We start from the raw sequence: 18,471 nt of genomic DNA on the forward strand, positions 1-18,471 counted from the left end.
GGTCATAACTCACAAATCAGATTTTAAGAAATTCTTCTGAAGAAAGTTTGAGATCTATTTAATATATTTATAAACAAATGACACGCCCAGTTTTGATAGTTTAAAGTATTTCACCTGTTGTTTTTATATCAAGGAAAAGAGAGAGAGGAATGAAAAACAAACATGCATCGTACCTCATCAAAACACACAATTGCTGAGCTGTGATTTAGCATCCCATTATTAGTGTACATCATTCAATAGGCCAAATTGGCAAATATATGTCATAATCAATATCCCATCCACAATTTCTTGTCTATGCATCAGTTAGTATACCAACTATATTATTATACTGAGTCCTGTTTCCTTCTTATTGCTTGATTAATTTATAGAATCAGCAGAATGCTAATAATGTCCACACCTACTTCAAGATCAATGAGCACCAGTACCATGCACACCACCATCCCTCCTTGGCGGGCACTGCGGCGACATTGTACAGCATAGTTCCTGCAACGCTCAAGTGCCTCAGCAGTGTTGACAGCAGCAGCCTGGCTCATCTGTCATTGGTCTCTCTTGGTTGGGAGTTGTAGTGTGATGTGAGAAACATCCACAAAGTGTTTGTTTATGATGCTTTACATCTCTGTTAATAGCTCCTTCACTGAAGGTACACACAACTCTGAGCACACTGTCTCGTAACCTGCGCATGCCCATGAAAGATGTCTTGGTACACATATAGGGGTGTACACACTTACAGCGCCCACACATGCATACTTGTACAATATCATTCTCAATGAAAAGATACATCCTCACACATATGAATAAATATGACATCAGTGGCACACACGCACACACACACACACACGCACGCACGTGCACACGCACGCACGCACACACACACTCACACACTATCATAAACACACACTCTGACAGATGGGGGAAAAAAAAGACTCACTTGTGACATTCTGGTCATACTCAGATGTGTTGCTGGCTGCGCAATAACTGGTCAACTGATCCAAAGAATTTCGGATCGGTGTGTCTTTTGAAAAAAACTTGTGGTGAAATATAACCATTAGATTTTTATTTCAAGAGGTACTTTTTTTTGGTCTCTGTTGTCAAGGCAGGATGAGAAAAACTCAATTTTCATATTCACAGACAGAGCACTTAAGTTACAGTTTTGAAGTGAAAACCATCTTTCGTTTCTAACAGTCAATGACAACACAGTTTCTCCGCAGTCAGGACATAGCACATTACATATGAGTCTCGAGATCTGAAATACATGAGTTAATGCACAGTTTTGCTGATCATTACAATTTTGCCTTGAGCCAGTACACATTGGCAATGCACATGTCACAGCAGGAAAGTGTTCAGGTTTCTCCATTTCACCAGATTTGATCACATTCTTCTTCATGCTACAAGCGTAGGCAGGTTGCTGAGACTTTCTCGTCTTCCCTGCTTGAGGCATCATGATTGATGATAAAGAGTATAATGGTCAGAAAAAGATGTAAATCCAGTGAATTCTGCCACTGGTACTTGAATCAAGTGGCTTTGTTTACATGCTGACCATTGTTTTAGAGAAGATTGTGAGATTTATGTCTTGCAGATGGCAGTTGTTGGTTGGTCACATCAAACCATGTGATGATATTGTTACTATTTTCAGCAGTTTTCAATCAGCTGTTGAGTTTTTCTTCTTTTCTTTTTCTGGTTTGTGGGCTGCAACTCCCACATTCACTCGCATGTACACGAGTGGTCTTTTACGTATTTGACCGTCTTTACCTCACCATGTAGGCAGCCATACTCCGCTTTCAGGGTGTGCATGCTGGGTATATTCTTGTTTCCATAACCCACTGAACGCTGACATGGATTACAGGATCTTTAATGTGCATATTTGATCTTCTGCTTGCGTATATACATGACGGGGGTTCAGGCACTTGCAGGTCTGCACATATGTTGACCTGGGAAATCGTAAAAATCTCCACCCTTTACCCACCAGCCACCGTCACGATGATTCGAACCTGGGACCCTCAGTTTGAAAGTCCAGCGCTTTAACCACTTGGCTATTGCACCCGTCAACTGTTGAGTTTGAAATCAGTTGATTCACCTAATTTGGTCAATCTTGTGCCTGTGACTCAGCAGTTTCCAAACAGTTTTCTGCTGGTGTGTCACATGTGTGAACTTTCCTTTGCTTTTGCTTTATTGCTAGGGTCAACACAGTTGCATTTTTGAGTAAACTGGACAAAAATCACAGATTTAGATGATTGATTTGTCTTCTTTGATGTTAAATTATTGTGTATTTCTTCTTCTTTCTTAAAAAAAAAAATTCCTGCAAAAGTATGTTTAGAACATTAACTCTTTCATTCCGGCAGCACGGTTTTCCGGTTTGCTAGAATCATACCCTTCATTCCTGGAGGCCGGTAAACCGTGCAGCAGAAAATTCCTCCTTTCCTTCCTGCCGCCCGGAAAATCGGTTCTCGCGGTAAGCGCTTTGAACTTCGCGCGAGTCGCGTCATCAGCGCGCGTCATCTATCCTTGACCGGGGCACTTGTGGGGCAGTGTTTATGAATGGAATGGATGCCAGACACCCCCCTCTCCCTCCCTGGGCCGTGGGAAAGTGGCCACTGCTTCATTCCTGCCAGTGTGCAACTGCAGACGTGGCATTTCTGAGTGAACACACGAACACGGAAGATGGAAGGTGTAGAAAATTAGGATTCAGACCAGTTTTCTGATGATGAATTTTACAATGCTTTACCAGATGATGATTTCGATCTGTTGCAACTAAATGAAGAGGAGAGAGCACAGTTAGCTGCTGCAATAGAAGCACAAATAGCGGGTGATGAAAGTGGAGAGGAGCTGGATGATGAAAACCTGCCTTTGTTTTACACGCGGCCACGGTTTGAGTGGGTGAGCGGTAATTACGTTGCACCTGACCCTAGCACCAGAACGTCGTTCAATCGCCGATCAGGACCTGTTCGCGTGCTGGATACATCGATGACAGCACTGGATTACTTTCAGCTGTTTTATTCCGATGAAGTGTTTCGTTCTATTGTCAACTTCACGAACAACAATGCCACAAAGAAACGGACTGAGGAGCCAGAAAAAAACAAAGGTGAGTGGAAACCCATTACACTGGAAGAAATGAAGGTATATTATGGGCTGCTGATAATGAAGGACATTATGCGACTTGACAGAGACACACACTATTGGAGCACAAGTGCAAAAAACTTTCTTCTCCGTACTCCGTTTGGCAGTGTGATGAGTCGTGACCGATTCTTTCAGATTCGGAGATACGTGTATTTTGTGGATCCTACTTCACCTGTTGATCGAAGTGACAAACTCCACAAACTTCGTTTCATTCTGGACAAAGTCAGGGACAGTTTCAGAAATGAGTTTGTTCCTTACCAAAATGTGACAGTTGATGAAGCGATGGTACCATTCAAGGGCCGTTTAAGCTTCAAACAGTATATGAGGGACAAACCTGTGAAGTTTGGTATCAAGCTGTGGGTACTTGCTGACGCCAAGACAGCATACTGCTACAATATGGAGGTGTATACAGGAAAACACGGACAACAAGTGAACAAACTGATGGGGCTCAGTGCCCGTGTTGTGATTGGTCTGACCAAACCAGTTCAAGACTTTGGTCACGTTGTCTTCACAGACAATTTTTACACCTCACCTGTGCTGGCAAAGTACCTGTTGGGCAAGGGGACGTACCTGTGCGGCACAATGCGACCCAACCGTCTTGGCTACCCAAGTGATCTGGTCAAGACCAAGGCGGAAACACGTCGGATTCCCCGTGGCACTTCTGAATGGCGACAGTGTGGTGACATGATAGCAACATCATGGAAAGACAACAGAATGGTGTACTACCTTTCCACAGCACACCCACCTCATGACAACTCAGGTGCCACTGCCAGACGACGCCAGAAAGACGGGACCGTCGCTGAGTTTACTTGCCCCCCATCAGTGGCTGCCTACGCCGTCAACATGAATGGTGTGGACAGACTGGACCAGAACACCCGTCAAAACAAGTCAAAAAAGTCCATGAAGTGGTATCGACGGGTGGAAACAAAGCTGATGGAAACAGCAATATACAACGCTTTTGTCATTGAGGGGGAGGTGACAGACCACAGACCTCAGGGACAAAGCAAGCGAGACCTGCTCTCCTTCAAGCTGGACCTGGCCCACCAACTGATCGGCAATTATTTTGTCGAAAAATCCCATCCTGGCCGACCCAGAACGGAAACCAGTGCAGCAGACCCCCGTCTTGACCGCACAGATCACTGGCCTGTTCGCGGAGAAGGTGACAACCACACCTGTGTGGTGTGCACAGCACGACACAACAAATACAACCACACACACCCTGGTGTCAGCTATGCCAACAACCCATTCAAAAAATGCAAGACAACAATCAAATGTGAAAAGTGTGGTGTGTATTTATGCAGCAACCAGCGCGACTGCTTCAAGGTGTACCACACGCGTGTCACCTTTGTGTGACATGTGACATGGTGATTGTGACAATGACACATGTATACAGAGAACGTTTTGTTTGTGAATAGTGTATGTGCATATAACTGTGTAAATAATGCTCTTATTCTGGCTCATCAGCTGCTTTTGTAGTGAAAGACATCCCCTTCTAGACAGCAAACAAACTTCAAATCAATGATGTGGTTGGGACAACTGCAGTGACAATTGTGAGTTTTCTGTGGATATGACCAGCAGTGTGGCACTGGGATACATGTGAGGCATACTCGGTGAGTACCTGCATGATGTGAACACTGTGCAAGCAAAACACTGTCCTGCGTATGGTACGTACTTGCATGCGTTGTGTTTTACCCTAAACTCACCTGTTTTGCACCTGAGTGTCACCAGAGATGTCACCGTATAGAGTCAACACGGTCACAGACACCTTCTCACATCAATTCTGTACACAACGGTATATAACAATCTTAGTATACTGTTATGAACCGCGTTGCCGTAAGTCTCCGAAATAAGTACCCTGCTTCGTACTTTCTTTCTCTTCTCTAAATCCAGGAATGAAGGGTATACATGCGTAAAAGGAATCTAGGAACAAGGGGAAGTAATGGTTCATAGAAAACTAGGAATGAAAGAGTTAAAGAACACATCTTCCCAAGTCATTTTCTGCCAAAAACCATAAATCATGAAAAAAAAATTTTGTTAGGTTTTTCACCCGAGTGTCTGGCATGAAGTCAGTATGTCACTGATTATGATCAACTTCTACAAGCTTCTCATGCAGGACTCATTCAAACAGTTGTCATAGAATCATTGTTCAGCATACCCTAAAGCTTTCTTCAGTCATGAAACTCATCTTGCACCATCAAAAATTGAAAACTTTGGCAAAACTTAACCAAAACCCAATTTTCACTCGACAGGCCATTCTTGATCAGAGAGATTCAGTCAGAGGTTAACTTGAGTATGTGCAGGACAGATGAGGTGCTTTGCCCCTTGTGTGACAAACTTCTGCTGACATTACAATAGTTTGCCACTGATGCTTTTTAAAACATTATGACTTGTTTGGCATTTGTCAACCAAGCGCATGTCACACAATTGCACATGTTGGTGATGCGTGCCTGACACATTTGACCAGTGGATCTTCATGGCGACATAGCATCAGGCTGAACAAACCAAGAGCACATCTCACTCTCTACAGCAGCTGACAAAAGTCTGCATGAGCACAGAGAAACTTAATCAGGAAAATATATTTCTTAAATAGGAACATAAGAATTAAGGTTTTGTCAAGAACTGTTTGCAGGAAGTCCAGTCATTTGTTGTCAAATCTTCCCACCTGATTTTGCAGCAGCAAAAGTATTGGAGTTCAAAGTCCAGATGTTTTGCTGTACAGCCAGTATATGCAAGTCAGTCCCCATGAACTGGACCTCAGATGTGTGGAAATCTTCAAACACACTGGGAAAAATCCAAGAAGCTTAGGAAATTGTACAAATGTACAAAGGCAACCATTTTCCCTTTCTCTTGTAAAATTTAGACATCTGAATTTGAAAGCTTGCTTGCTTAGTCTGTGAAATGCCGTAGGAAAATAAAGAGTTTTCCTGTCATCTGGCTGATGTGGTGTGGTGTTTTTCTGTCTTTCAGGACCAGGTGTGTTTTACGGCCCAGACGTTGCTACGAGTGCTGAGTCATGGGGGATTCAAACAGATCCTGGGACTGGAAGGAAACGCCAGTCAGTAGCTCTCTTTTTGGCTTATGTGTCTGTTTACACACAGTGTGTTTATGTAATAACACAGCGTTTCAGTGTCTGTGTATCCATGTGGTGCTTGTGTGTGTGTGTGGTAAACTTATTAATTCTCTCTGGAAATACCAAGTTTGGCTTAAGAAAGGCAAAAAAATCAGTTCTTTCAATCGTTTTTATGACAGTGCACTTCTGGTAAGGGCATAAAAGATTTTATGTAAAGAAGCCAAAATATTTCCACAGACAGTATTACATTCTTATTTAATATTCACAAAACTTGGCACTTTTATCTGATATACTGACACTGATTAATAGCAGTTGTTTTCATCATTTTTGTTCAAAAGAAACATCTGCTTAGTTTGGAAGTTACATAGATGCATTCATTTGCATTGCTGAGCAAAATTGTGCCATGTAATGGGACATTAATCTCAATATACTAGGGGAAATGATTAATGTTTTTCTGAAAACAACTCTCTCATTTAAAGCATTATGACTCAAGACAGAAAGGCTTCTGTTGTTTTACCCGCAGTGAGGTTTCACACAATCTACATTCACTGAAGTGGTCTTTTTGAGAAATGCAACACACACACACACACACACACACACACACATGTTTGAACAGAAGCCGCATATTACATGTAGATGGGGCTGATGACTAGATCTTCAGGTAGATGGTTGTTGATTGCACAATTCTATTTATCATACTGTTCGTAATCAGCCCTTCTAGAGTAGTATCGTCGGCAAACTTGACCATGGCATTACATTCATTTTGAGTTGCACAGTCATGTGTGAATAGTGAGTACAACAGTGGGGATAGAATACATCCCTGTAGGGTGCCTATGTTGAGAATACAGTGGAGGAGGTGAGGTCACCAACTGTAACAACTTGTGGTTTGCATTTTAGAAAATTTAGGATCCGTGCACAAATAGATTCAGGCAGCGAGAGGTCTTTAAGTTTAAAATATAGTTTTGATGGTACTATTGTGTTGAACGCAGATCTGTAGTCAATGAAAAGGATTTTGGCATAGCTGTTAGGATTTTCGAGATGTCTGAGGACATGGTAGAGACCTATGCTAATGGCATCTTCAACTGATCTGTTAGCTCTATAGGCGAACTGAAAGGGATCAAAAGATGGAGGAATGCAGGTTTTTAAGAATTGTAGAATCAAGCGTTCAAATATTTTCATGATGACTGATGTTAAGGCTATGGGACGATAATCATTAAGACAACTAGGCTGTGCTTTTTTTTTTCTTTTTTTTTTTAACAGGAATGATTTTTGATTTCTTAACCCTTTGAGCCCTGAGTTCCTGAGCCCTTCTGCTCCTGAGCCAAAATGTGCAAATAATTGGTATTAAACCCTTTGAGCCCTGACCACCGCTTTACAGGTGGCAGAGAAAAATGACATAATGTCCAGCCACGGGTTGAGCGGTGCGTAAACACTTGAAGCGTGCAGAGTCTCAACCTGGCCCGTCAGGGCAGAAATCAGGGACAAAACGTGCGAGAAAACAACTGTACACAACGCAGCAAGTAATTGATATGCTTGATGATTTATTGGAAGTAGAGTATGACAATGATTACTCTGATAGTGAGGTGGAATTCGAATCGGATAATTTTGTTACTGATAGTGATGTTGAAAATGAATCTGAGCATGCAGAATCAGTTGATCAAAGGAGGCATGTCAGGTTGACTCTGCGCGCTTCATGGTAGAAATCGATCTTTTTTATCCAAAGCACATGCACAAACCACAGTGAAAAGGCGTGGCAATGTTGGTACTACGTTCGCTGACGTCAGAATATTATGGTTTTTCTGATTGGCTCTTCAATATAAGTCAACCAATAGCAAAACACGACACAAGTATTTACGCACTGCTCAACCGGTGGCCAGGCATTATGCAACCCCTCCCCACCACCAGTAAAGCGGTGGTCAGGGCTCGAAGGGTTAAAGCAGTTTGGCACCACACAAGACTGAAGGGACATGTTAAATATGTCAGTGAAGACACTAGATAGTTGGACTGCACACTTCCTCAAAAGGCCTTGTGAGATGTCAGGGCCAGAGGCTTTTCTCCTTTTCAGACGACTGAAGTGGCATCTGACTTCATTCTCTTGGACTATGAAAGGGGGAGTGGGGGTGATTTTGGGTGCAGCCACGTCAAAAGCAGACAGTGGTTTGTTGAATCTGTAGTAGAATGTGTTAAGTTTGTCTGGAAGAGTTCTGTCAGTGCTGTCGACTGTCTGGTGGGTCATTTTATAATCAGTGATGTTCTGCAGTCCGGTCCATACATTCCTAGAGTTCTTTGCAGACAGGTTTTCTTCTATTTTTTTCCTATATAAAAACTTTGCCTTCTTAATGCATTTTTCAGCACTTCTTTTTGCCTTATTGTGGACTATTCTATCATCAGTTTCACGAAAAGCTCTCTGTTTTTCCTTTAGTTTTTGCTTAACAGCCCCGTTAACCAAATTTTGTCATTTGAAAATATTTTGATATTTTTGGATGGAATGCACACTCTTTCACAGAAAGAAATATAATCACACACTGTGTCGGTATATTCATTTAAGTCCCTGGCACAGTCTTTAAAAACATTCCAGTCTGTACATTCGAAACAGTCCTACAATGTCTCTAAGGCAGGGGCCAACCATTGTTTCACAGTTTTCACGACTGGTTTTTCAGCTTTCAGTTGTTGTTTGTAGACCGGCACCAGATACATCATGCTGTGATTGGACTGTCCCAAAGGTGCACGGTGGATCGAGTGGTACGCCTTCTTGATGGAGGTGTAGCAGTGGTCGAGGGTCTTGTCACCACGTGTTGGACAGTCCACTTGCTGGTACAGCTTCAGCATTTCTTGCTTGAGGCTGGCTTTGTTAAAATCACAAGCAACGATGACGGTGGAGTCAGGCCAACTGTTTTCGCACTTACTAATTTCATCTGCTGGCAGACCAAGTGCAGCGGAGAGGTTCGCTGTGGGATGGATGTACACAGCGATTAGCGTCACTGAGGGAATTTCGCGTGGGAGGTAGAAGGGTCAGCACCGATGGTTAGGAACTCCACGTCAGGGAAACAGGCACGTGATAGCACTTTGACATGGAGCACCAGCATGTCTTGACGAAGAAACACACACCGCTGCCCCTTTGCTTGCCTGAGTCAGCAGTGTGGTCAGCTCTGTGTACAGTGAAGTCTGGTGGTTGAACGGCGCTGTCAGGGGTGTCCAGGTTGAGCCATGTTTCAGTAAAACAAAACACAGAGCACTCTTTGTAGTCTCTCCTCGTCTGAACATTACATGTTCGTCAATTTTGTCGGGTAGAGATCTAACGTTGGACAGGAACATACTTGGTACAGGTGGGCGAAAACTTCATTGGGGTAACCTTGAAAGGGCCCCACCTTGCTTTCCGTGTTTCCTCGCAGACTGAGCCTTGTGTGCTGACCGGTCAGTGTTCATTGTTGACGGTTGTAAATCATGATGGAGTGAGTTGAAGTGAGATCTCAGCACACTGGACTCACCTACCTGTTCCCTAACACGCAGCAGCGTGTCATGATCATATTGTAAGATCGCAGCTGTTTCCCGAACACACATAAACAGAATTAAACACAAAATAAACAGGACAGCCATCCCCGTGTCGCCATTGGTCGGCACCATCTTGAATATATATATATATATGGATCATTTTTTGTTGTATCATGTGTGATTCATGATTGGAAGTGTCGATTACATACAACATGCCATTTTTAATATGCTTGCGTTGCAAAATTCACCATATTTTTCATTTGAATAGGTCCCAAATTTTAGGATACTAAAATACAACATTACCTGAAGATTTGAATAAGCTTTGATATTTGTCGGTAACTTTAGCAGTGTACAGACCTCAGGTCACTCTGACTTCAGTCACAGAAAAGACTTCCTGATTGAAATTTATGTCTGATCTGCCCAACATTATTTGATGAAAGGAAACATCTGGGCCGGAGTGATTATCATGGAAATTACGCTGAAGGTGTGTTTGGCGATTATTATTATTATTATTTTTTTTTTTTACGATCTTTTGAAATCAGAACATCATGTTGTAGACAGGGAAAGTTTTAGAACTTTGATGCACCTATATTTTGATCATGAAATAGTGAAAATTTTTATGTAAATTGATTTGGGCTGTTTAACATATGGTTTCCAGAAAACAACTTTGGGTTTGACAGACCTTTGTTCCTGATGGTGAGCTCCAGCATTTTGTGTTTTGCTGTTGTTCAGCAGAAACCACACATGAGCAGTGAAGGCTTTGCCTCTTTAAAAAAAATTATTAAGATTTGATTTATGTTTTGTTTTTGTTGTATGTATACAGATAAGCACACAACACACACACACACACACACACACACACACACACACACTCACACACACACATACACACATGTAACACACACACACACACACCACACCACACCACATACATGCACACACATGTATTGCTATTACAAAATCTTGTTTTTCTTTCCACTGTATGCCACCAAGCCAACTGACACCCATCCACTGTGTGTCTGACTGCAGGCATTGCTACGGAGATGAGTGTGTGGGAAGGGGTGGTGGTGACTCCTTCAGACAAGGCCTTTGAAAAGGTGGAGAAGAAGGAGGAGGAGGAGGAGATGGAGGACGACGGTGATGATAACTAGAGGGTGAGGAGGAGGAGATGGAGGAGGACGGTGATGATAACTAGAGGGTGAGGAGGAGGAGATGGAGGAGGACGGTGACGATAACTAGAGGGTGAGGAGAGGGAGAAGGAGGAGGATGGTGACGATAACTAGAGGGTGAGGAGGAGGAGATGGAGGAGGACGGTGACGATAACTAGAGGGTGAGGAGAGGGAGATGGAGGAGGACGGTGATGATAACTAGAGGGTGAGGAGAGGGAGATGGAGGAGGACGGTGATGATAACTAGAGGGTGAGGAGAGGGAGATGGAGGAGGACGGTGATAACTAGAGGGTGAGGAGAGGGAGATGGAGGAGGACGGTGATGATAACTAGAGGGTGAGGAGAGGGAGATGGAGGAGGACGGTGACGATAACTAGAGGGTGAGGAGAGGGAGATGGAGGAGGACGGTGATGATAACTAGAGGGTGAGGAGAGGGAGATGGAGGAGGATGGTGATGATAACTAGTGAGGAGAGGGAGATAGAGGAGGACGGTGATGATAACTAGTGAGGAGAGGGAGATGGAGGAGGACGGTGATGATAACTAGAGGGTGAGGAGAGGGAGATGGAGAAGGATGGTGACGATAACTAGAGGGTGAGGAGAGGGAGATGGAGGAGGACGGTGATGATAACTAGTGAGGAGAGGGAGATGGAGGAGGACGGTGATGATAACTAGAGGGTGAGGAGAGGGAGATGGTGTGGGGTGGGAGATCGATGTCATTGTCATCTACTGTGTTGATTTTAAAGAGTTTTATTTCAGACATGTCAGAACACACTTATAGTTTACAGGACAAAAAGAAAATCTGATATAAAGTCCAGTCATGATATAAGTACATCTTAATCAGTTAAGTGCCAGAGAATTTTGTTTGGAAAAAAAAAGTGCTCTCCCCTTGCCAGGGGATTTTAAGGATTTGAGGGTAATGAATTATATAACAAAAATCTAACACAAAAGCTATAAGAGATACAGAACAAAAGTAAATGTTTCTGGGAAGGAAAACGATTGTGGATTCATAATCCCAGCATTTTTCCCAATTATTTTGAATCTAGTTAACTTTTCAGGCATTTCAAAGTGAAGACAATGATTTTTATGCATTAAAAAAGTCTTTTATTGCATCTTCATAGAATGAAACCCAGAAAGAAAGCAAACAAAATACAGCTAGAAATAGCATGCTTAGTGTCAGATTATACCTGGAAATGAAAATAAAATGGCTGACAAGTTCATGAGAACAATAAGAACACTTGTAGTCATGTAAGTGAATAACTGTCCCAGCATCGACATGAGTGGGTACAGTCAAGATAAACAGTCACACTTGTAGTCATGTAAGTGAATAACTGTCCCAGCATCAACATCAGTGGGTACAGTCAAGATAAAAAGTCAAACATGTTCTAAGAGAGTGAGCCTTCAAGCTTTTCTTCCACCTCCTTTAGAGGAGAGAGATGATATTTCTTTCCACTTGGTTCTGACTGATCCGACAGTGTCTGCTGTGCATCTGATTTGTCTCCTGTATAGATATATCAGTCAACTGATCAGTGACAAAAAGCGTGAAAAAGTAAAAAGCACATGATTCCTGTCTATAGTCAGTCAGCCCAATATTTCAAGAAAATCTTGGATGATTGGCTGTTGCCATTCCCGGCAGTTATCACTGTGAAAAGACAGTAAAATGACAGCTGGGCAACGCCCACTTACTTTGTCTGGCCCTCAACCTAATGTCTTACACCACTCCTCCGTCCCCCCCCCCCCCTCCCCCTTTCTCAAATTATGTGAAAGTACGAGGGTCATTCAATAAATAAGGTGAATTTTTCGGTATAAGGACTTCTAATACAGATAGAAGCTTACTTTTTTTTTTTTTCAACGTAGTCTCCCAGCACTGTCACACACTTTTCCCATCTGTGCACAAGCTTCCATATTCCCTCAGCGTAAAAAATCTTTGGACTGATGTCTCAGCCAGTCGCTGACAACACTTTTGACTTCATCGTCATTTTCAAACTTCGTGCCTCTCGTGAACGCTTTCAAGGGACCAAACAGGTGAAAGTCTGAAGGGGCAAGGTCTGGGCTGTATGGGGGATGAGGGAGCAGTTCCCAGCCCAGCTCGTTGATGGTCTGCACCGTTCGGGCTGCTGTGTGAGGCCTTGCGTTGTCATGATGCAAGATGACTCCTTCTGACTGATGACCCCTGCGTTTGTTCTTTATGTCTTTCTTGACCTGCCTCAGCAGTTCACAGTAGTTGGCACTGTTCACAGTGCTTCCTTTCTCAAGGAATGAAATGGTGATTGGGCCTTGCATATCCCCAAAAACGGTGAGCATCACGTTCCTCGTGGACCGCTGGGACTTGAACTTCTTCTTCACTGGAGAGCCTACGTGCTTCCACTCCATGGACTGCCGTTTGGACTCAGGCTCATAGTGCCAAACCCATGTCTCGTCACATGTGACCACCTTCTTCAGAAACTCATCACCATCCTTCTCATAGCGGCAGAGACACTGCTGGGACAACTCGACCCTCCTCTGTTTGTGCTCTGGAGTAAGCATCTTTGGCACCCACCGGCAGCTGACCTTCGAGTAGCCAAGGTCATCATGGACAATTTTGTGTGCTGTCCCAACAGATAAGCTCAAAGTCCTTGCAATGTCATCCACTGTCACCCTTCTGTCAGACTGAATGAGGTCATTGACTGATTCGATCACCTCAGGAGACCTCACTTCTGTAGGCCTTCCAGGCCTGTCTTCATCCTCAACACTGCTCCGTCCTTCTTTAAACAATTTAGCCCACTTGTAGACATTTTTTCGGCTGAAACATGTGGCACCATACACAGTTGACATTCTCCTATGAATTTCAGCTGGTTTGCACCCTTCAGCAACCAAAAACTTGATAACTGACCGCTGTTCAATCCTGGAGCATGCTTCTTGGTCGGCCATCTTTGTTAATCGCCAAAACTCTCAAAGTTTTTTTTAATCTGCAAAACAAATTAAATCCATGTGAAAAAGAAGTAAAACAAAAAAAAAAAAGAAAAAAAAAAGTAAGCTTCTATCTGTATTAGAAGTCCTTATACCGAAAAATTCACCTTATTTATTGAATGACCCTCGTACTTGCCTTCACTGTCAGTCATGATCACTCGCTCAGAAATAATGTCTGATTGGATAGATGGACTGAAGAAAGAATAGGATGTTGTCAGTTTTGCCACTGCCATTGTAACTTCAGAGTTGAAACCAATCATTAGACAAGACAGGTCCATCTCTCATCATTATATTCATACATAATCATCAGCACAGCTTGCAAAATTATGTAAATCTGCTGACTGGGACCACGTCTTCCTTGAGGAAGTGTCAGATGCCTTTTTGGCATGTGAGGCATACCCTCTATATACATGCACTCCAAGTTGTCCAATTTGCTCATCATTATTGAGAAAAAATGGGTCTTCCACCTCATGAATACTTACTTAAACAGTATGTCTGTAATCCAGACACATTAAAGTAAGCATTCAGAATCTGTTTATGCTCATTGTACCACACTCCGATGAAGGAAAATTTGTAATACTTGCAGGATTTCAGTGGACTTCTTACAGGCACTGTGGCTACACTTTTTGTAGGATGTCAGCTGATGTCTTATATTTGTATTTTGTATTTGTATTACTGTTTTTGTCACAACAGATTTCTCTGTGTGAAATCCAGGCTGCTCTCCCCAGGGAGAGTGCATTGCTACGCTAACAGCACCACCCATTTAAAAACAATTTTTCTGCCTGCAATTTTATTTATTTCCTATCGAAGTTGATTTTTCTGCAGAATTTTACCAGAGACAACCCTTTTGTTGCCGTGGGTTCTTTTACATGCGCTGAGTGCATGCTGCACACAGGACCTCCGTTTAACATCTCATCTGAATGACAAGTGTCCAGATTACCACTCAAGGTGGAGGGGGAGAAAATACTGGCGACTGCCGGTGTGATTCGAGCCAGTGTGCTCAGATTCTCTCGCTTCCTAGGTGGACGCGTTACCAGCAGGCCAACACTCCACCAGGCACTCAACTGGTTAAGTATGTGATGGGTGATGGATGTCTTCACAGCCAAAATAAGATAATCAGAGTGAAGCAATTGTAGGAATGAAAAACAGCACCTGCTTTGTTGGGTGTCGGATGTTGGTGGTTTTGGAACTGGCTGATTGTTTTATTCTGTAGCATGAGCACATCGTTCTGTTGCTTTTTTTCTCCTTTTTTTGGGTTGGTTTGTTTTTAAATTTTATCATTTTCTTTTTCACATTTTGATTTTTCTGTGATATTTGTTGTATGTATGATGAAGATTGTAGGTTTATTATTTTAGATTAGGAAAGCATCAGCTTGTGCAAAGAAATACATTAACCATCCATGTGACAACAGTGGTGTGTGCATTCATGTGTGCTTGTTCATGTGTATGTGTGTATACATATTCATATGTGTCTGTGTGTGTGTGTGCATGCTCATGTGGTGTGTTCATGTGTGTGTATGTGTGCACGCACATTTGTGGTGTGTGTGCATGTTCATGTCTGAAGCTTGTTTATGTGCATTGTTCGTGCATGTTCATGTATGTGTTATTGTGTGGTGTGTGTGCGCATGTTTGTGTGTGTGAATGTTCATATGGTGTATGTCTTTGTGTGCAATGTGTTATATTCATGTTTAGTGTATTTATGTTCAGATGTGGTGTGTGCATGTTCATGTGTGTGGTATGCATGTGTATGTTCATATATGATAGTCAGTCGTGTCCGACTATTACCATCAGAACAGCAAAGAGTGCCTTGCCCAAGTTACATCCCTACTCTCACAGCCAAGAGGTTTTCAGGGCAGTCGGCGTTGGGGTGGTTCCCAAAAGGCCAACTATTGCCAAGGTTGCATGTTCATGTTATATGTGTGCATGTTCATGTGTGGTGTATATTGTGCATGTTTAGGTGTGTGTGCATGTTCATCATTTGTGATGTGTGTATGTGTGTGTGCTGAATGTCCGAATAAACCATGAAGGTGAGAATCAAACTTGCTGTTTTGTGTTTCAGGGGATGATACAGAGGTGTTCATCACTGCCACATGGAGGAGTCAGATCACTCAGTTTGCTGTCAGTGTTGTTGTCACTTTGCTTTTAGTATTCTAATTGTGCATTATTTAGCTATTATTTAGCTTTTAAAAAAAATCGTTTTCAGATAGTGTGTTTGGAAAGGGTGGGGTCAGCAACAAACAGGGTTTCAGTGTCACTGTTTGTTGTTGTTTTTGATGTCACTGTTTGTTGTTGTTTTTGATGTCACTGTTTGTTGTTGTTTTTGATGTCATTGTTTTTTAGGTTGTTGTTTTTTATGTGTATTTTTCTGGATAGTTTCTTTTAGGGAAAAAAGAGCCTGGTGTGTTCCATTGTCAGAAGAAAGAAATCAAATGTCACAATAAAGTACTGAATGTTGGACATTATTGGCTGTATATGTTATCTGTGTTCTACAAATTTAATCTTTCCTGTATGTCCTGGGTGTGAAATCACCCACACACGTTTTTTGCCCAGTAACTCAAATAATTTTGAAGCCACTTACATTACATTTCACGACTCTGTCCATGATGTAGCATGCTACATATCAATTGAAAATTATATTGTTTTATACATAAACAAAGAAATAGATAAACAATGGACATCCCAGTACGTCATGGGTGTGAGCACACCCATACTCTCAAAGAATAAACCTTATGCGCCGTAGGTCGTGGGTGTGTGGCCACCCATACTTGGAAAGAACAAGCCTTGCGCGCCATACGTTGTGGATTTGACGTCACCTGTGTCTGCTAGAGAGAGAGAGAGAGGCGTTGGTACGAAAATGCTTCTTGCCCACAATATGGATTTGGTGCCACCAAGACCAGACCAGACCAGATTTGGTTCCATCTGCCGCTACCTGTCTGTTGTGCTTCATATCCTGGTTAAGTCTGTGGTTTTAATCAGTATAACTTACTTCAAAAATCTATATTTATTGCACTAGATAAAAGAACTGACTTATGCACAATTTTGAATGATTTGTTTTTCATGCAGAAAAGAGAATCATCTGGAGAATTATTTGGTACCGGTGATTTTCATCTAGTTAGAAATGACTTTTCTGAGAACTAGATAGTATTGTATGTCTGAAATCCATTGATCTATATCTAGTTCATATAGAAATTTATTCTTACCCATTCACTTCTAAACAAAGAAAACCTGCCTATGAGGAAGAAAGAAAGAAAAAAAAAAGCCAAGATCTCAGTCAAGGAAAAGGGGACTGGTACCAGTGCTGGGGTCTGTTGCACTCCTTACAGTAAACACACCGTGCTTGTTTCTGTTATTGCATCATGCAATTAGGGATGAGGAGAGGGGGAAAAGAAGGGGAAGGGCTAGACAGAACTTATTAAACTTGTGCGGGCACTTGTACAATCCTTTCTGACAGAATATGGAATGGACATGTGTGCACGCATGTTTTTATGTATGTTTGTGTGTGTATCTGTGGATGTTGTGTGTGTGTTGTTTGATATTCAGATGATTTTGGGGGGAAGGGGGGAGGGGGTGATCTGCGAAAGCTCCTGGAGTGATGGAAAGGGTCTGGGGGGCAGAGGCTGACCACAAAAAAAGCTGACCACAAAAAAAAAAAAAAAAAAAAGTTGCAAACCCCAGTAACTAGATCTAGTTGTACAGGAATCAACAATGTTCTGTATGGGTCAGTATTACTCTTTTTTTATTTTTTTAATTGCATATTACTTGACACACAAAAGAAGGAACAAAAAATTCTGTTCATATTAGAGATGAATCTTTTGTACTTCGTCTATAGATCCCGCACACACAAAAAATCAGATGTTGCAGTTTTTATTCAGTGAAGTGAGGAATGGCTCTTGTGGCACGAAAGGGACAAAAACCGTATGCACGCGTTTGTGTGCGTCAGTGTGTGTGTGTGTATGCATGAGCATGCATGCATGCGTGTGTGTGCGTCCGTGTCTGTGTGGGATGGGAGTGTCCATGTACACATGTGTATCAGTGTACGTGTGTGTTTTGCTGGGCCATGGGACCATCTGTACACTTCCAAGGGTGGGAATTAATCATTATTTGTTTGTTCGTTGTCGATTTCAAGCACATTTGTTTGTTTGTTGTTTTTAATTCACAGCGTACTAGATCTCATCAAAACAGTTTAGAATTGACTCTCAGTCAGATCTAAGTAATGCATAATGTTTGGCACAAGAGTGCTTCCGTCAACACAGAACAGGTTAGACCAAAACCGGCTGTTCATTTTATTGCAGGGACAGACAAAAAGAGTGTGGCTTTTTTTTCTTCTTGTCATCAAATACAACGCAGTAGCGTTGCAACAGCCGTAGTGTAGGCAACATACCTAAGTTTCATCACCTTCCCCCTCCCCCATTTTCCATCCAGATGTGCACATATCTCAGGAATGGCCTCTGACTGGGGGTTTCTGCGGCAGTCATGCCCTGTTGACAGCTTTTTTTGTGTTTTTTATGAAATGGAAAATCACATTTACATGTAGCTCACACACCCCTGCAGTTGGTCAAGCGTTTGAGTAAATGCACACAAGTGCCATTGCACACATGCATCCTTTCCAGACAGGTGTGGGTTACTGTACACCCATGATGTACAGCAAGGGATTAGTTCTGATGCAAACAAATCATTGGATT

At 42.4% G+C, this 18,471-nt stretch overlaps 1 protein-coding gene across 4 annotated transcripts in view; it reads left to right on the forward strand.

Moving 5' to 3' along the window:
• Window positions 1-16,246, forward strand: part of LOC143277735 (interleukin enhancer-binding factor 2 homolog) — a 104,502-nt gene extending 88,256 nt beyond the window's left edge. For 3 of the 4 annotated variants that reach the window (XM_076582636.1, XM_076582633.1, XM_076582635.1), the window contains exons 13-15: window positions 6,082-6,169; window positions 10,706-10,830; window positions 15,849-16,246. In XM_076582636.1, coding sequence (XP_076438751.1) covers window positions 6,082-6,169; window positions 10,706-10,827 — 210 coding nt within the window. In that variant the 3' untranslated portion in view covers window positions 10,828-10,830; window positions 15,849-16,246. Of the gene's footprint in view, window positions 1-6,081; window positions 6,170-10,705; window positions 10,875-15,848 lie in introns of all 4 variants that reach the window. The other variant, XM_076582634.1, reaches the window with a different exon arrangement.
• The last annotated feature ends 2,225 nt before the right edge of the window (window positions 16,247-18,471 follow it).

This window comes from Babylonia areolata, chromosome 35, assembly GCF_041734735.1.
Source record: "Babylonia areolata isolate BAREFJ2019XMU chromosome 35, ASM4173473v1, whole genome shotgun sequence".
Classification (NCBI taxonomy): domain Eukaryota; kingdom Metazoa; phylum Mollusca; class Gastropoda; order Neogastropoda; family Buccinidae; genus Babylonia; species Babylonia areolata.